Here is a 19775-nt window from a genome sequence, read left to right as displayed (position 1 = left end):
GGAGTCACTGCGTTAATGCGGGTCCCCGGGGAAAAGGCAAGTGCAGGCTCACAGTGGCTGGCCACGGTCAGGAGACGACAAGATGCTGGTGAAATCCGGAAGAGCAGCCCACAGGGGTCCCCTGCCAGGGGCAGCTGGTAGATTGGGAAAGATGGCTGCAGATTTCACCGCCGGGTGTGCCAATCGCTTAGGCGCAGCCAAGGGAGGGCCTGGGACAGGAGGAGGGTGAGAAACAAGGCCGAATCACCCCCACCGGTCACAGAGCACCCCCCTGGTGTCAAAAGGGGGGGGGAAGCACAATCGCCCTCACCGCATCGACCCACCGCCACATCCCAACACTCCGCCACCCCAGGACATCGCACCCGCACCACGTGCACTCCAGGCCGGCCCTCAAACCTACTGTGGGCCCCGGGGTCGAAAAATGCTGTAGGCCCGAAGGCCGGAACCATCGTAATGGTCGCGGGGGCCCAGCAGCCAGGAGACAGGGCGCAGGGGCAATCACCAGAGCAGCAGTGGGCAGGGCGAGGCGCGCGGGTGGGCAGAGAAACATGCGAAAACTCACCCCGACTCCGACGGCCCCAGCGCGATGCAGGCAATGCCTCTGTGTAGGCCCGGTGGCATCAGGTTCAAACGCCGTCCCCAGGAGCGTCGCAGCCGTGATGAAAATATATTTTCCGGCAGCAGAGTTCCGCGCTCACAGGGGGAGATGGTAGCGTGTGGATCTGCTCGCTCTACGCCAAGTAAGGGCTGCTGGAATCGCCCGACCGGCAGAGCTCTATGCGGATGCGGCCATCTTGGTCGCCTCCGTAGCCACGCCCCCATACAGAAATATATTTAAAATAAAAAATTATTTAAAATAAATTATAATGTTTAATACATATCATAAATATTTACAAACATTATTAAAATGTGAATCCAAAAATAATGTTCATATAAAAAATGCTTGAATTTAAAAAAAAATTATTAACAAAAAATGTATTGACTAAATACTTTTTCTTTTAGCTACCGCCCACCATAAACCCCTACAAAACGTACAAGCAACACCTAAACTGTCATTTTAAAAAGCTAATTATTTACACTATTAACATGAATATTTATCAAACTAATTATCAATAAATAAAAACTAATTATTGTTTAATTAAATTTTATTTACTTTCCACAATATACCTCCACAAAATATACAACACACTCCTAAAATGTAATAAAAAATTATTTAAATACATTTTAACTGTAATAATGATAATCAATTAAAAAAATAATTCTAACCTAATTAAAATGTAATTTACTTCCTACCATATCCTTAAATAATAATTATTAAATACAAATATCAATATTAATTACTTAGAAATTAATTTACTTCCCACCTTGTACTCCTATAAACCCCACAACCCACACCTAAAATAAAAAAGTATTTACACAGTTAACTTAATTATCAATTAAACAATTAACACTAATTAATTATTAATTAAAATTAAATTACTTCCCACCCACACTGTACCCCAATAAATCCCACAGCCCGCACATACAATGTAGAATTTAAAACAAATATTTAACACTATTAACATAATGAATATTCAATTAAATAGTTAATATTAACAATTAATTATGAAATAATTCAAATTAAATTATTTCCATCCTGTACCCCTATAAATCCCACAACCAGCACATCAAATTTAAATTTAAAAACATGAATGACACTATTAGCAAAATAAATTATTAATTTAAATTGGAATAATATTTAAAAATGAACGATTAATTTATTAATAATTAAATTAATTCCCACCCTGTGCCCCTAAACACCCACAACCTGCTACGGTACTAAAAATACAAATAAATTTAATAACTACTAAAATGTTTACAAATACATTAAAACACATAAACAATAATAATACAATACACATTACACCATATACATTTAAAATATATACCAAATACATAACAATATTTACAAAAGGATATTATACTATATTTTTGTCATCGATATTAATTACTTAGATATTTTAAAAATCGATATTGCTTACCTTAAAATCAATATTCTTGACAACGATATTCTTGCTGATGATATTTCCATGTCACGATATTTTTGACTCGATATTTCCAAATCAATCTTTTGTCTCAGCACTCCCCCCTCCAATGACACTCTCTCCCCTCGTCCCCCTAGCCCCCCGGCCATCAGAGCCCAAGTTTAGTGTGACTGAAGAATTTCACACTTTCGAAAATTCCCTGCTACATGACATTTTGGGGCTGTTTGCAATAAGGCAAACAGGCACCACTGCAAAAGTGGGTAGGGTAGACCCCAGGAACTTTTACCTCATTGAAAAGGGAGGAGCCAGAAGGACCCACCTTCTAGCTGGAGTTAGGCATAATTGGGGCACCGAATGCCCCCTCTTCAGAACACTTTCTGGACCTGCAGAAGATCAGAAGAGGAATGGATCTACTGCCTGTGACCTCAGAGGAGCCCTGAAGGACTGGAACTGCTCATTCATGTACCTAAGACAAAGAACTGGACCCTTAGGGTCAGTTTGCTGAACTCTTGTGTGGCTTCAGGAAGACAACAAGATGCAACATACCTTTTCCTGGAGGTACCCAGCTGAACAGCGGCAACTAGACCTTGACTGGAACCTGTTGTTGGCCTTTGCCTGACACTCTGTGAGTTTCAAATTGTCTCCCCTGAGTTCCAGAGGGACATTTGAAGCGTACTCCTAGGATGGATTGGGATTTAAAGGACTGAGGGCCTTATTACAATATTGGGTGGTAATCGGGACCGACTAACCTCTGATCTGTGGTCTTAACTTCAGCCTTACATGGTGCAGTCGCATATTCCCATTTCTCTATGGGAGCTTGTGCTGCTGCCGTAAACTGCCCATAGCACAAGCTCCCATAGAGAAATGGGAGATTCTGTTCATCCCTGCACCATGTGTCCGGCACGTTAAGGTGCCTGCCACACAGTGCAGAGATGAACAGGGGGCACCATAGGTGCCTCCTCAGCCCCCAACAGGAGGCCGCAGGGAGAAGGGGGCCAATAGGGCCCCCCAACATTGCTTTCCGACAGGGTTTCAATGTCGGAAAGCCCGACATGGAAAGCCTGTTGAAAAAGACTTTGTAATCCCAACGGCGGAAACGCTTTCCATGAGGATTACGGTCAGGCCTCCGACTGGCCAATGTACTCTTTGAGCCCACACGAATCCAGTTGGAATGACTGTCTGGTTTCAATTTCAACCGCCTGCAGTGTAATGTGCTGGTCAAAATGTGAAACTCACGGTGGGACTCTGAAAGCCTCTGGCCTGTGGAGCCTCATCGTATTGAGGCCCCGAGTCAGAACGCAAAATCTTACACCAGGGCAAACCTTGTTGGTGTATCCAACCCGCACACCAACGCGGTCAGCCTGAATTTATACCACGTGACTGGTTTAACACAACCATAGACAAATAATGGCAATTAGTGATTTTTTTCTACTTAAAACTTTCAAAAATCATGTCACTGATGACCCTTTATTGGATGTCTGTCCCTTTGGTGATATTTTGTTTATTAAGGTTAACTTTATTTTTCTAATTTGGTTTGGGATTGTTATTGATTGGCATTTTTACTTTATTATTATTTCAGTACTGCATAAATACTTGACCTATTGCTCTTAGTTAAGCCTGTCTGCTCAGTGCCACAGCTAACAGGGGATTGAGTTCAGGTTCACTTAGTGACTTTGAGGGTTCATCCTGACATGAGTTATGATTGTTCCTTGAAGTGGGCAGTCGTTCACCCCATATAATAATCCAATTTCTTAGATATTTGCTTCTAGTTCTCAAAGTGTGCCTGGTTATGGTAAAGTCAAAGGTGGTTTTGTATGGCTTCCAATAATCTTTGTTCTGAAAAAAACTGAGAGTAAAATTATCTAGCAAAACTGAAATGTTGGACAATTTGTACAACACTGTTGTGATTGCTGAGTCTTACATTTTAGACTATAAAACCTTAGTGCAACGGTGTTTAATCTTTTGACTTCAGAGGACCCCAACTGAATCATTCAGGAATACAGGGATCCCCCACTGTCATTATTGGAAGCCAGGGGGCGTGGGGCTAATCAAATTCCATGATTTGAACCTCAAAACAATATAACAAAAATCCAAACAAACATTTGCAATGCAATAGGTTGTGCATTACTGGAAGCTTGAGCTATTATTGCACTATTATTGCAACGCCAAAAGGTTAAACTTTTAATAATGCGCGACCCATTGCTTTGCAAATGCTTGTTTAAACTTGATCTTATTCCGGGATCCCGTGCCATTCTTTAACAGCAGGCCAGTGGCCTCTAGAAAGGGACCTAAAGTTCCACCTCCAGATAATGACATGGATGGACGCTGCATTTGGGCACGGAGGGTGAGGGGAGAGCTCATTAAATTGCTTTATTATAATGGACTGTCAGTTTATTTATTTCACATTTTTGTATACATTATTTTACCAATGTCAATTCTCATGTTATTGTTAATGTCAAGGTTTGCAACATATTACTTTTTGTCTGTTATGAAATATATGACTTAGGGGCTGATTATGATCTTGGAAGGACCACAACCTACCAACCGTGGGTTGCGGTCCTCCGTTTTACCCCTACGGTTCGCCCAACGCATTATGATGTGGCGGGCGGTGGAACCGTCTCCTGCTGTTCCCACGGGCTCCTTGAGCCCGTTGCAGCCTCGGAAAGACACTATAATGCCATCAGGATTGTCATTTTCCAACAGCCTTTCAGCCTTTCCATGTTGGCCTATCCAACATGGAAAGGCTGTCTGAAAATGACTCTGGGGGAGCCTCTGCTAAGGGGGTACCTCCCTAAACATCTCCTCACAGTGCAGGGATATTTCCCAAAATCCATTTTGTTATGGCAGCATGAGCTGCAGGCCTTTTCCGCCCACCGCACAAGCTGCCATAGTGAGATAGCTATTTGCACCCGCCCTATGGGTTGTCGCATACAAATTGGGCGGTCAGAACTGCCGACTAGTGGTCGGGCAGTTCCAAACTGATACGGTGTCGGGCGTACACAAGTCCTCCTGACATCGTATTCAGCCCCTTAGTTCAGACTCCTACAGATTTTCAGATCTTGGGAAGCAGCCAAAGAGCAAGTTGTGCTGTAAAAAATAAACAAAGGTATACGCTTAAGGCAGACCACCCTGCAACTGCAGTGAGTGCATTTGAACGTACCCACCTCAGCAGTGTAGTCCAACTTCACCTTCGTGATGGTTCGGTAGCAGGGTTCTTCGCTCCTCTACAGCCACGACTTGCGGGTCACCATCCGCCCAATACCGACGTGCCGCAGTCTGCTAAGCAGATAGAAAAGGCGGCTTTCGTGGTGAACGTACTCCCAAGAAAACGCGGTAGTCGCTTTCCAGTGAACAGTCTGGTAATGGTTTGGTAATCGAAAGCATAGCACTGCGACTCACCGCCTGATAATAAGAATAAAGTGACTACAAAAGATGAACCGAGTAGCCATTTTTGAATGGGGGAAATTACCGTATGGTACTAGGTATCCTATACTTCAAGAGAAGTAATTCCCATGATGTTTTATAGTCCACGAAAACACCCTAATAAGAACTTGTAGCTTTCGATGCCAGCAGCAATGATGGTGGGGGGGGCATATGTGTGAGCGAGGAGGCAAGTGATGGCCAGAGCTGGGCAATAATAAGAATCAATGGAGGATGTCCACTGGGAGGGAGACAATCCCTGAAAGGCGGGGCAGATACACAAAATTACCCAACCAGAGAAAAGGAATTTTAAAAAGCAAGCCAACTAACCGACCAAAAGCTGTGGGTGAGTCCAAAGTCCCCAATAGCCAATATAATGAATACAGCATGCCTCGCAGAGCAGCACATGCGCTGCCCAGGCTCGACTTAAAAAGCAGACACCATACAAATATTGAAACATTAAAATATTTTGTTTAATTCACGATCAACTGTAGAAAAAGGTTTACATTTTTCAAAGGTGCTCCTTCATTTGTATATACTTTATTAAATGTAATGTATTATTTTTAATATCATTTAATGCTGTCAAAAAATCATAGACCCCCTGAGTAAACATTGCAGACCCCCAGAGGTCCTCGGACCACAGGTTAATAACAAATGCACAAGTGGATTACCCAAAAAGCAGTAGGGCACAAAGAAGTGCTGCAAAATGTCCTCCTGTCAGCCTATGGTTAGTTTCTTTTATATGTTTATCTAATGTTGAAATGATTTGAGAATGATAAATGAATACTAATGCCATGACAGGCGCATCCAATAGAAGTTTATCTGATATTAAAATATTATTGTTATTCCAATCACATGCAAAGCAAATCCAAGTGCATACATAGGCCTGCCAATTAGAATAATTTATCTTACGGTAGCAAACCAACAACATACTGATGAAGGTATAATGCCCAGACATAACAAATACAGGAGTAGCTTTCCTGATGCTGCTTAAAAAATAGAAGGGCAAACGTGCCTTCAAAAACAACGTTTAATGATCATGGATAATATATTTCCATGTCTAGTTGTTTTGGCTGGTCTCTATCCCTGTAAATGTAACTTTCTTGACTAGAGAACCTTAAGGTCTGTAAGCATAAAACAAATGCCTACCAAGTCCTAAGTTGATTACTTCTACAGCCTGTTGAACAGCATTACAAGGTTTTGGCAGTAGGACTTTACCTTTGGATTGAACCTTTTCTTTCATCTTTTCTCCTTATTCTTTCCACTATATCCCCAGGAAAAGATACAGTGTGAAGTGGCGGCTACACTCGAAGCTCTTCCGGCTCAAAATAACTGTACTCTTTCTCTGCTTATCCTTGTTTGCCATGATGCTCTGCCTCATGCACTGGTACCTGGGCGAGCACAAGCCTGCACAATCACTGCATCTTGTCAACGGCAGAGGTGGCCCAACGTACCAGAACTCCATGATGAGCAGGGTGATGAGTCTTGCATCACAGCTACAAAGAGGTAAACCTCCACTGCAGATAAAGCCAGTCAAGAAAATCCGGGAAGAGGTCACTGTTGGCAGTGTCCTTCAGTGCCTTCCGGGCTATTACTCACCAGACGAACTGCACCCTTTTTTGCGACGTCCCATTGAGGATCCTCACCTTGCTGGTTCTGAAGGAAGCCCCTTCATGGTGTACAGCCTTACAGAAGAGGAGAAAATGGAGCTGCAGCAGGGCTACGCGAAACACAACTTCAATGCCTTTGCCAGTGACAGGATCTCCTTGCATCGAGACCTTGGGCCTGACACCCGACCCTCTGAGTAAGAGTCATGTGCAATTGAGTAGCTATCTAGGAATATACAGGACCCACAAAAGATCCACATGCATCTCCAAATGGTGCCTTTACATGAAGGGTGAGCCATGGATGGAGGGAGAAAGGTTGGTCATGGGTAATAACACGGGTTTTGAATCTGGTTAAGTCCCCTAACAATGTATTCAATATTAATTACTAGTTTACAAGAATAATTACAAATGAGAGTGGGGGAGTATTTTGTTTACTTTTAGAATTCTTGCTTTAAACTGCATGTAGGGAATCATTGTCAGTTGAGAATGTACCATTTCCTTGCGGTGTCTCTTTCCTTGACCTTTTATTGTGTGTTTCAACATCCACTCTTTTGTATGATTCCTTAATGCACACAATTATATTTTTAGAATTACACAGGAATATGTTTCTTTGACTGAACCATATCAAAATGTTCAAATGGTTTCATTAGCAAAGGCTAGCATTTATTAGGTGTACTGCTTCACCAAAGCTTCAATCTGAGGTACTGAATATGTAATAACCATTCTCAATAAGGATTGACAATACCAATCGGTCTGGCATATAATTAAATGAGTTTAGGCACTCAGTAAGTCAAGATACATGTACCCCTGCCACTCATCCCTGCACGTATACATCGATCATGCAGCCACTGGCTCACTCCTGAATTCAGCCACATCCACTTTAAAAGTGACATACAAAGGTTAGACGTATGTAGAAAATGAATTAAAATAATAAAAGTAGAAAAGAATAAACATAATAAACATGCCACCACCTAATCTTGGCAGGCATATGCTTACAATACATAAATATAATAAAAAATGAAACATAACACTAGGTGGCTGTATTGCAATTAAATTGTACAAAGTGTATCATTGTTTTAAGTTTCCAACGCTGCTGTATGTTTAGAAGCAAAATGCTGGCCAACTGGTAGCAAAACTACAATGACACACTATGTACAAAACCATCCAGCAGCTATTAAGAAAACACGCCGCTAGGCAGCTATCTTTAAATGCTAAAATGTATAAAGTGTCACTACTTTACTGATTCAAGGTGGCCAACGTAATGCCTCTAAACATGGTGGATATCTTTTAACGTTAAACAATGATACATTATAGGCAGTACTATTTTAAGCATCATTCTTTTGCTCACCACACCACCCCAGTTTGGACCCAGCCATATGCAAATCAGTATTGACCCTGCGCCGCATGGGAACAGTCCAGACCAAACTGCCAAGCAGGTCCTCCCTCGACCGTAAACAAGCATCCTCGGACTAGTTTCAGGGCCTTACCCTGCCTCAGCCATGCTATCTTGAATCCAGTGGTGCAGTGAGCATGGGACCCACGTCTAGGCATACCCTTCCCACTTAGGGCAACAAAAGCAAAAAGAACAAATGATTGACGGAATGCTGAACAATGCAATCATTCGCTCCAGTCACAAAGGAGTGGGTTTAATCCATCGTTCTTGTGCTCGCCACACCAGTTTGCACTCAGCCATATGCAAATCAGTCTTGACCCTGTTCCTCATGGGAAATGTTTGGCCCGAACTGCCAAGCCAGGTCCTCCCTGGATCGTAAATAAGCATCAGGGAGTAGGGTCAAGACTGGTATGGCTGGGTCTTAACTGGAATGGCAGGAGGAGAAAAAAAAACGAACGATTTAAGCCCAGATCTCTGTACTGGGGGTGAATGTTTGACATTGTTTCAGCACTCCGTCCGTTTACATTTTCCAATATCATAATACTAAAAATATATGCAAATGTATACACTTTCCTCTCTGGAATTCTGCTCTGATTGATCGCAACTGGGTGGTTGTTCCTTTATCTTGTTTGCCCAGGTGTGGAAGCATTTGACCCTATTTTTCGAGCCAGTAATCCGGGCTGGTAAAACCATATGAGGCTTTGGCTTCAGTAGCAGCCAAACCTTGTCCTGCACTCCACTGTGACATTTTTCTCTGGAAATGGGGCAGCATTCAGTGGTCCCCCTTCCAGAACTAATCTTCCCCGTCCCTCCCCTTCGCTCCTTAACCCCCTCGATTGAGCCATGCTCCAGGCAGATTCCCCTGCACACATTTACCACCTGCACAGAATCGATGACCAATGTGTGTGATAAACCCCTCGTAAAAGGAAATACCAATCAAGTAATCACACTTTACAAACCACTCGATTGATTGATTGATTGATTGATTGATTGACTGAACCAGAGACAATGTTGATTGAGGTTCTCCTATCTCACACCCTCCCGTAAGATCTAGCTTGATTTCTTGCAACAATGCCCCACATGCGTGCCTTAGGTGAAAAGCAAAACTAGATTTAGAGCAAGCACTGGCAAAGCCAATTTGTCTGGGTTTAAATTGCTTGTGCATGAAGTGTTAGCAAGTCCTTAATTTGAAAAAGAAAGGGTGCCTAGAGCTCTGCTCAGCAGTCCATGGCTGGTGCAATTAAATATCACGTCCCAAATACCAATCAATCATTCAATACCAATGCTGTGTGGTCTTAAATCCACCATTTGCCTCTTTCATCTACAACCAGGCACTCCCTCCCCTTTTATCTCATTCTTACATCTTCTTGCTTTCTCCCCTTGGGAAGGTTTTCCATCTTTCCTTGTCTCTATCTTTCCGTTTGTTTGTTTTCCCTATCTGGTTCTCAGGAAATGTCTTAGGCAGTGAAAATAGGGGCCAGTCTCCAAAGGAAAGTGCTGGTAGACCCCAACGGCAACCTCCTGCTCAAATTAAGCATTTTTAGCACATTATAGTGAGATACACAGAAGGGAGCTATCCTGAGGAAAGAGAGAGCTTAAGTGGTCCCTCATGTGGTTCTCTGGAAACATTTGAGTGGAGGTGGAATGATGCACCCAAACAGCTAATAGCATTGTGAGAGATGAATGCTACACTGGGCCGATCCAAAATGTTTATTGATAAATAAGAAAGCCGATCGCTATAAAGAGCCTGGTCAAAGAAAGTCAATGGTTAAAATTGGTAGACTTAATGCCCGTTCTATGTATATTGTTAGGCCTGTTCGACATCTGCACTGTGAAGACCCAGACATACAAAGTGTACATTCTAAACTGTAGAGGCTATAACAGCCCTGAATCTTCAGGACCTTCACCATGTGTCCAATGGAACTGAACAGACTGTGTATGTCTTAGCTGTTCTCTATGGAAATGTCCCCTTCCTTCTCTAAGAAACCCAGCATCTTCTTTTTATATATCTTTGATTGTTCTTCCTTTACCACGCAGCATCATCAGCGATGGAGTATCTTAAGGAAGAAGGGCTTATGCCTTTTCTCTTGGCCAAGTAGTTGTTCCTGCACAATTAGTTATACCGCCTCTGCAGCACACCACACAAACACAACAGACCAACATACATGAATGTAACTGCAAAAAATGGGAATAGCAAGCACCAAAATAGGAAGCAGCACACATAAAGAAAATTAGATAACCCAGTTATCATTCTGTACACTATTCAGTTAGTTCACTCTAGTGTGTTGTGGTAAGGGGGGTAACTGAACTAGTCATGTAGAGCTCATTTGGAATGGAGGGTGGGAGACAGACAACTGACAACAAGGGTGCTCCCACGTTCAATGAATTAAAGTTAGAAGCAACAGAGAATCACCTTGCAAACCCAGTGCTCCCCCTAAAAGCATAATGTAGTGCTTCCATGTTGTCCATGGCAAGTTCAACATGAGTTGTGACATATTTCTTCTGGTCTGTATGGTCCAAATTGTTTGTCACATAGTTCATTTCAGTTTGTACACTACGGAAAATAATCTCAGTCTGTTTTCCTGGTCCCCTGCTTTCCCACAGGTGCCAGGAGAAGAGGTTTAAACGGTGCCCACTACTACCTACCACTAGCGTGATCATTGTCTTCCACAATGAGGCCTTGTCTGCTCTGCTCCGCACAGTATACAGTGTGCTCTACACAGCCCCACGCATGCTTCTCAAAGAGATCCTACTCGTGGACGATGCCAGTGACCATGGTAAGGCCCTAATTTATTGTTGTTCACTTCTAGAACTGGATTTCATGGATTAAAATGAGATGAGGACCCATTCAAGTGGAATTAAGATGAAACATGTTGTCTGAGATGTATGGGGCTGGGCCGGTAAAAGCTGTCCTTCATTTATATGATGATGAGTAGAACTCACCAGCAAGTCCATAGAGGAAGAGATCTTTCATGTCAAGGGCGGAAGCAGGCTCTCAATGACATTTAATGCAAACATGGACTAATTGATTAAAAGCTCTTGTCACATGATGGTCAACCGCTGAGTGGATGTCGTTTCAAAGAGTAATTCCTACCGCTCTCCCAGAACGACTCCCATACTGTACTCCTGTGTTGAAGTGGATCACTGATAGTTTTAGAAGGGTTATGGAGGGGCCTGAGTGTCAGATTGCGCACTGGAGAACACTAGGATGCACTGCTCAATGGCAGGTTCTTCTTCCAGCCCCTGATGCACATGGCCTAACACCATATTCACTGGGTTATGTTCAGAAGACGGCAGGGTGTAGGGCCTGTCCTTCGTCCACAGCCTGCTACTGGGGAGGGAGGGGGGCAGAGACAGGTTTGTTAGATATCACTCTCGACTGAAAAAACCTTTTTTAATTTATGGTTACATTTCCGCCTAACAATCTGTTCATTAAAAAAACTCACAAATTATCTTAAAAACAAAGTTAAAAGTGGCATTATGGTCATATTGCAAAAACAAAAAACATTGAAATTCTTTAGGTATGATAAGCTTAGTTCCCCTATACAGTGTTCCTGACCTCACACATGACATCAGAGCATAGTTGCAAAAAGTTGAGAAAAAATGTTTCTAGCTAACAGCTGTGCGCTGTGAGCACCGTGGGTATGTAGGCCTGGCAAACCGCCTAGTCGAGAGCCAGCATTTTGATCTCAGTCCATAACGAACGTCAGTGATGTCCATTGGAGAGTCTAAAGTTGGCTAAATCCCAGACTGTGGCTTCCAACCCAAGCACGATGTCATTGAGATGTCATCAATGTTGTGTCAGTGAGTGCATGAGCAGCGCACGCGGCATGAATTATGTTGTGGTCAGTTTACCAGAACTAGGGATTGCCAGTGAGTTTTAGACTTTACATTGTAGCTATAACTGAGACACTGAAAGTGTTCTTTTCTAAAAGTAATATAGATGAATTCGTAGGCAAACATTTGAGATTATAAGTTAATGTTGATGGGAGGTTAATCGTACACAGAACACAAATCAACAAATGACAGGAAATGCACCAATTAAAGTAGAATGTTCAGTGTGAGTTCCGCGAAGGCCATACCATCTTTATAACATCATCCATTATTTTTAACATACAATATTACGTTGTTTCATCGGCACAATCAGTAAAATTATGATAGTTTTACAAATAGACTCAAGCTTCAAACATGTAACGCCAAACTCATATCTTGCAGTGTTTTATAACGCTTAACGAATAACCTAAGAGAATCTTTTTATATATAGTTCTAAATATTGTGCTTCTGCCGTTTCTAAGTGATATAAATAACAGATGATAGTCACTGCCAGGCAATTCATGCTGCGCAGTTTTCCCACCTCAGAAGGATGTCGAGCCTACCTTGCTGGGATTAGATTCATGAGGGGCTTTAAGAACAATGTTCTACCTTAACTGTTGTATTTCTCGACTTTTTAGTTTTATATGGTAGGCACCAGGCATCCCCCGTGTCATTGCATGTTTGCGGTTCAACATCCGGTCTTTTGGTATCTCTTCATCTAGGCCTTTATATGAAGCTCAAAGTCCCCCAGTAGAAAATAATTCAATATCCCCGAGCATTAGTGGCCCCTGTCAGCTGCAGTGACCCAGTCAACTTACCCGAGCATTAGTGGCCCCTGGCAGCTGCAGTGGCCGAGTCAACATCCCTGAGCATTAGTGGCCCCTGTCAGCTGCAGTGAGCGAGTCAACTTCCCCGAGCATTAGTGGCCCCTGGCAGCTTCTGTGGCTGAGTCAACATCCCCGAGCATTAGTGGCCCCTGTCAGCTTCAGTGGCCGAGTCAACATTCCCGAGCATTAGTGGCCCCTGTCAGCTTCAGTGGCCGAGTCAACATCCCCGAGCATTAGTGGCCCCTGTCAGCTTCAGTGGCCGAGTCAACATTCCCGAGCATTAGTGGCCCCTGTCAGCTTCAGTGGCCGAGTCAACATCCCCGAGCATTAGTGGCCCCTGTCAGCTGCAGTGAGCGAGTCAACTTCCCCGAGCATTAGTGGCCCCTGGCAGCTTCTGTGGCTGAGTCAACATCCCCGAGCATTAGTGGCCCCTGTCAGCTTCAGTGGCCGAGTCAACATTCCCGAGCATTAGTGGCCCCTGTCAGCTTCAGTGGCCGAGTCAACATCCCCGAGCATTAGTGGCCCCTGTCAGCTTCAGTGGCCGAGTCAACATTCCCGAGCATTAGTGGCCCCTGTCAGCTTCAGTGGCCGAGTCAACATCCCCGAGCATTAGTGGCCCCTGTCAGCTTCAGTGGCCGAGTCAACATTCCCGAGCATTAGTGGCCCCTGTCAGCTTCAGTGGCCGAGTCAACATCCCCGAGCATTAGTGGCCCCTGGCAGCTGCAGTGGCTGAGTCAACATCCCTGAGCATTAGTGACCCCTGTCAGCTGCAGTGACCGAGTCAACTTACCCGAGCATTAGTGGTCCCTGGCAGCTGCAGTGGCTGAGTCAACATCCCTGAGCATTAGTGACCCCTGTCAGCTGCAGTGACCGAGTCAACATCCCCGAGCATTAGTGGCCCCTGGCAGCTGCAGTGGCTGAGTCAACATCCCTGAGCATTAGTGACCCCTGGCAGCTTCGGTGACCCGAGTCAACATCCCCGAGCATTAGTGGCCCCTGGCAGCTGCAGTGGCCGAGTCAACATCCCCGAGCATTAGTGGCCCCTGGCAGCTGCAGTGGCCGAGTCAACATCCCCGAGCATTAGTGGCCCCTGCCAGCTGCAGTGGCCGAGTGAACATCACAGATCATTAGTAGCCCCTGGCAACTTCAGTGGCTGAGTCAACATCCCTGAGCATTAGTGACCCCTGGCAGCTTCGGTGACCCGAGTCAACATCCCCGAGCATTAGTGGCCCCTGGCAGCTGCAGTGGCCGAGTCAACATCCCCGAGCATTAGTGGCCCCTGCCAGCTGCAGTGGCCGAGTCAACATCACCGAGCATTAGTAGCCCCTGGCAGCTGCAGTGGCCGAGTCAACATCTCCGAGCATTAGTGGCCCCTGTCAGCTGCAGTGACCGAGTCAACTTACCCGAGCATTAGTGGCCCTTGGCAGCTGCAGTGGCTGAGTCAACATCCCCGAGCATTTGTGACCCCTGGCAGCTACGGTGACCCGAGTCAACATCACAGATCATTAGTGGCCCCTGGCAGCTTCAGTGGCCGAGTCAACATCCCCGAGCATTTGTGACCCCAGGCAGCTTCGGTGACCCGAGTCAACATCACAGATAATTAGTGGCTCCTGGCAGCTTCAGTGACCGAGTCAACATCCTCGAGCATTAGTGGTCCCTGGCAGCTTCGGTGGCCGAGCCAACATCCCTGAGCATTAGTGGCACTGGGCAGCTGTGGTGGCCGAGCCTTAGTGGCCCCTGGCAGCTTCAGTGGCCGAGTCAACATTCCTGAGCATTAGTGGCCCCTGGCAGCTTCAGTGGGCGAGTCAACATCCCCGAGCATTAGTGGTCCCTGGCACCTTCGGTGGCCCGAGTCAACATCACCAAGCATTAGTGGCCCCCGGCAGCTTCAGTGCCAGAGTCAACATCCCGAGCATTAGTGGTCCCTCGCAGTTTCGATGGCCGAGCCAACATCCCAGAGCATTAGTGACCCCTGGCAGCTTTGGTGGCCGAGCCAACATCCCCGAGCATTAGTGGCCCCTGGCAGTTTCAGTGGCCGAGTCAACATCCCTGAGCATTAGTGGCCCCTTTCAGCTTCAGTGGCCGAGTCAACATCCCAAAGCATTAGTGGCCCTGGCAGCTTCGGTGGCCTAGCCAACATCCCCGAGCATTAGTGGCGACTGGCAGCAGCTTCGGCTGCCAAGTCAACATCCCCGGGAACTAAAGGGCACGACTGCCCTCATGTGGTATACACCACTTTCACCTTGCTGTGTCAACCTTTACAGCTCAGTAGGAAATGGAAGCTACACAGAGCACTTCAATACGTTCATGTCTTCTCTCTTTGTCAAATGCAGATACTTGTGCAACCCTCTCGGAGACTTGCAAGGACTGGGAGGGTTGTTCCCATCCTCCCCCCACAGGGGGGTAACCCATTCCTCTCAATTATGAATAGGGCATCAGGACAGCTGTCAGATGTCCTTGCCGTCCTCCAGACTATTTTTAGGTCTAGCCTAGGCAGCGCTTGCACTGTCTCTGCAAGACATGCTGTATTCAGTATATGGACTTTAAAAGCTCAGCCCATTTTCAAGGACCCTCCTGTTACAGTTGTTACTCAGAGCTTCTGAGCACTATTTCTTTCTTTAAGATGGAGCACTTGAGATCAGTGCTCGGGGTTTACAAAGCTCTGTTGTAAACAGGGCTGTACATTTTGCTCTTATCCTGCCACATTTGCTGTGCATTTAAAGACCGAGGTCTGTTTTGGCTGCAGCTGCCTCATCCTCCCTCCTGCTTTTGAAATGCACCGCCTGGTGTCACGGTCCCTGCTTTCCTGTGATTGCTACTGCCTCTGTCTCAGAGCTCAACAAGCATTTACAATTAAATATGTCTCACATTTGCGAGCATTTGAGCTATAGGCATTGTACTTATAGCTGTTGTTTAGGAGAAGCAAGGCTAGCAGTAACTACGCCTCTTTTACTGCCTACTGCCAGCCTTGACTCTCGTAAACAAGGACTATAAGTACAAAGTGCATGTTTATGAACCGCTTGCAGGTTTTCAAAACATATAAATAAAAGGCAATGTCATTTACAATGCCAATACCTCAAACTCTGGCAAACACAAGAACTATTGCATTGCAAATGCTTGTTTGCAAGGGTGATGAACCAACCAGGACAGCTGGCAGATGTTCCTGGTCCACCTTTCACCTCTGCACTCAGGTCACAGGGACAGATGTTACCTGCCCTGATCTCCACTAGCCGCTCATATTTTGCAGGACAAAGACGACTGAGGCACCTGCTAGCTATCCTGACCCTCCTGCGCCTAGAACAAATGAGAAGGAAGGAGGGCCAAGGCAGATGAGAGCTGCAGTGTTGCTTTATAAATAAAACACAGGGGGAGCTATCAACTGTCCCACTCCTCAGAAATGTGCTGTTAATGGCTGGTTGTGACGTCCAATAGGTCTGCATTTAGAGACACCCTTCTCAACCTTGGAAGGGCTGTGAGAGACCAGGGTGTTGTAAGGGCTGGTTCATGGAGTGCAAACACCTGGAGTAATGGTGGAGAGCCATGGAATTAGAGGGAACAGACATGCAGTGGCACAGCTAGAAATTAGATTAGACAGGGTTTGTGGGGCCACCTACTACATTCAATCATGAAGAGTGTGGGCATGAGTGTAACATAAATATAGACATATGCACACACAAAAATGTATAAAGTCATTTAAACATTTTGAGCAGACTATGAATCAAACATAACTAAGGTCTTTGAAAGCAGTAGTGGCCTTTAGCTTAGCGCGATCACGCCAGGTCTTCTCTCCCCCAGCAATGGCATACTTGTGGTTACCATGCACCAACGCTCACACCCTTGCACTATAGTGCAAGGTGGTGTGTGTTCTCAAAAGCATAGGCTTTATGCTAAAATGACACTTCCAGACTTCCAGTACAAAGAGTATCCTTTAAGACTTTTCCCACTTCGTATGTGTGCTGTACAATGCAGCACATGTGCAAAGTTAAAAGGATAAGGAGAAAAGAAAACGTTTGTTTATCCTTGTTACGGCACCAAGAACGTATAAGGTTTTGGCGTAAATCTCTCTCTACGAATGTTAATTGCTGAGGATTTGCATCAAAACCAATAGGAAGTTACATGGTAAATTTGCATTACTTTCAGGAACCTTCCCACGTAAATCCTGGTTTGCATTAGACAGTAAATCCCAACCCAACTCTTTGTGCCGGGTTTGTGTTACTTTTGTCACACAAACCCAGCACAAAGTGCTATCAAATGTGAGTCCACTTTTTTTTAGTCTCTAATTTAGACCCCTATTCCCTTTTCTCATGATATATTTCTGAAACCCAACATCTGCATACCTCATACCTCATCTCTTTCCCCTTCAGGATCCTCTTTCCACTCTCTCCTGCACAGATTTCCTTGCATCCCCTTCCCCTCACCTTCCCATCACACACAAAAGTGCAACCATTCACCTGTAAGCACTGCATTTTCTTTATCTTTTGCCCTGACAGTATTTTGACATTTGTGTACCTCCTTCACATAGTTTCGCACAGAATCACATTTACAATTGGTACACCTGACTGTTGTTCTGGCGCTCTGCAGAGAGGCCAAGAATTGGATCAACAGGTACTCTGAACTCCTTTATGACCCACTGACAGACACTGTGGAAAATGTGCTCCACCTTGGCACTGAACTCCATAGCTTACAGTTTTGGCCCGTTATGCCCATCCAACCACGTGGAAAAATTAAATAAATAATTATTTCTCCCTCGTCGTTGTCTTCTCTCGAAATAACCCCCACCCCCATCTGGCACCACCGCTCTTTCCTGCACAGACCGCGGCTGCTAATAAAGACGTTCATAGTGCATGCACATCTTCTATTCCAAGGGACTCTATGAGTTGGTCACCTAGACCAAAACCATTGCCTGCAATGCTAGCGAAAATCTCGAGATTCCATGTAACAATGTTCCTGCCCACATGCTTTAGCACAGAGTAATAACAGTCCTCCCTTAAAAATCTATTGCCTCTAAAACATGTTTTTCACTATAGGTAAGTCAGGACTGCTGGCTTTATCATAACCTTTTATAATACACAAATCAAATGTTCGGAATCTGTAATAATGTTTCCCAATGAAGCAATATTTCCTTTAGCCTTTACCCTTGGCGTGACACCCACTATCAACAAACACCTACTTAAGTGCACTTAGGCTGGCAACCATCATAGTCATAACATTACAAACATTTACAAAATTACAGCTGGCAAAACAATACACAACCACTGTCAAACACTACTGTATTGGCCTGTTGGACAGCATGGCAATCAGGCACTGCCAGTGGGGCCAGTTTGAAAGCATTTGTGTGTGCACCACTTTTTCTTTATCTAGTGGACCATGACAGAACCAGAAAAAACAGGCAACACACTGGGACTTTCAAGTAAGCCTCTCAGTGCCAGACTGCTTGGTAGGTCAGTCCACCACTGCTCTCTGATCTCACAAAGGTCTAAGGATTATAACAGTGAAAATCGCCAAGGTTTGTCGGCGGGGTAATACCAGAATCCAACTACGGTAATTTGAAAATTCATGTCAAATACTGCTACAGCCTGTAACACAGTGTGGTATTGATTTTAACAAATATTTTCACAATAAATAAGCCTGTGTTTACTGCTGTTGTCATAACTTTTAATAAGAAACTGGTCAAACCTACGACATCTGTCATAACGTTTTCCAGTGGACCAATCAGTCTTATAGCTCTTAGCATTGGCGTGTCACCATAGCCTGATCGGGCATATTGAAATGAACAAACGCTAGCTTTCCCACAAGGAAAACATCAGGCATACAGATATGAAATTACAAATGTATAACAAAATTACATGAGGCAAAGCAAAATACTATCGCTCTTAAGAGGCCCTAAGAAGGATTATCACAGTGTAAATAATTTATCACAATGGTTTATCAAAGTTGGTAACCAGCACCAACACCTTCACCTACCATGGCAATCTGTGAGATTTTATGTAACAACATACCTCTTGGCAGGCATTAGTATAGAGTAATTACACTACACCATAAATGCCTGTTGACTTTAACATATTTTTGGTATCTTCCTCTTCTCTCTGTCTAGTCCTTTCTCTGTGTTTTTTACTCTGCTGCTCAGCCAGTCTCAGTGATGTCTTGGAATGTTTCCTTTGTGTTTCTTTGAGTGTAATTGTCAGTTGATGTATGTAGGCTGAGCAGCAGGGATGCTGCTCCCGGTGAGGCTTATTCATCTGATTTACTTAATACTGCTTGTGTTCATGTCCTGACTGAACTTTGGAATAAAATTATCATTAAGATTAAACTACTACTCTGAACGTTCCATGACATCACTGAGACTGGCTGAGCAGCAATGCAACGCAGCACGTTTATTTGCGGCAATATAACAAGGCAATGCACCTATAACACAATGTTCAGAAGTGGTGCCATAATTCATTCCTTTTAATGGAGCAAGCTGTCCAGGGTTTGTTTGAAGTCAGGAATCAGTTAAAATACTCCCCGTAGGACACTTTAAAAAGAAGAGAAAATACACACACAGGGCACTCTTGGAACAGCTACAGCATACTGACATGCATCATTAAGCAGGAATAGGTAGAGCAATCCTTGGGTCACATTCAATATACGCTCACACCAGACATGAACAAGTCAATTCCAGTGATAAAAGTGCCATTAGACTCACACCTGG

At 44.5% G+C, this 19775-nt stretch overlaps 1 protein-coding gene across 8 annotated transcripts in view; it reads left to right on the top strand.

The window, feature by feature from the left end:
* The window catches only part of LOC144756294 (polypeptide N-acetylgalactosaminyltransferase 6-like), a 752356-nt gene that overhangs the window by 185678 nt on the left and 546903 nt on the right, over positions 1 to 19775 (top strand). For 4 of the 8 annotated variants that reach the window (XM_078645971.1, XM_078645970.1, XM_078645969.1 and 1 more), the window contains exons 2-3: positions 6721 to 7248; positions 11049 to 11221. In XM_078645971.1, coding sequence (XP_078502097.1) covers positions 6721 to 7248; positions 11049 to 11221 — 701 coding nt within the window. The other 4 variants (XM_078645973.1, XM_078645974.1, XM_078645975.1 and 1 more) reach the window with 3 other exon arrangements.

Source organism: Lissotriton helveticus, chromosome 5_1 (genome assembly GCF_964261635.1).
Source record: "Lissotriton helveticus chromosome 5_1, aLisHel1.1, whole genome shotgun sequence".
NCBI lineage: Eukaryota > Metazoa > Chordata > Amphibia > Caudata > Salamandridae > Lissotriton > Lissotriton helveticus.
This window is presented reverse-complemented; position numbering and strand designations above follow the sequence as displayed.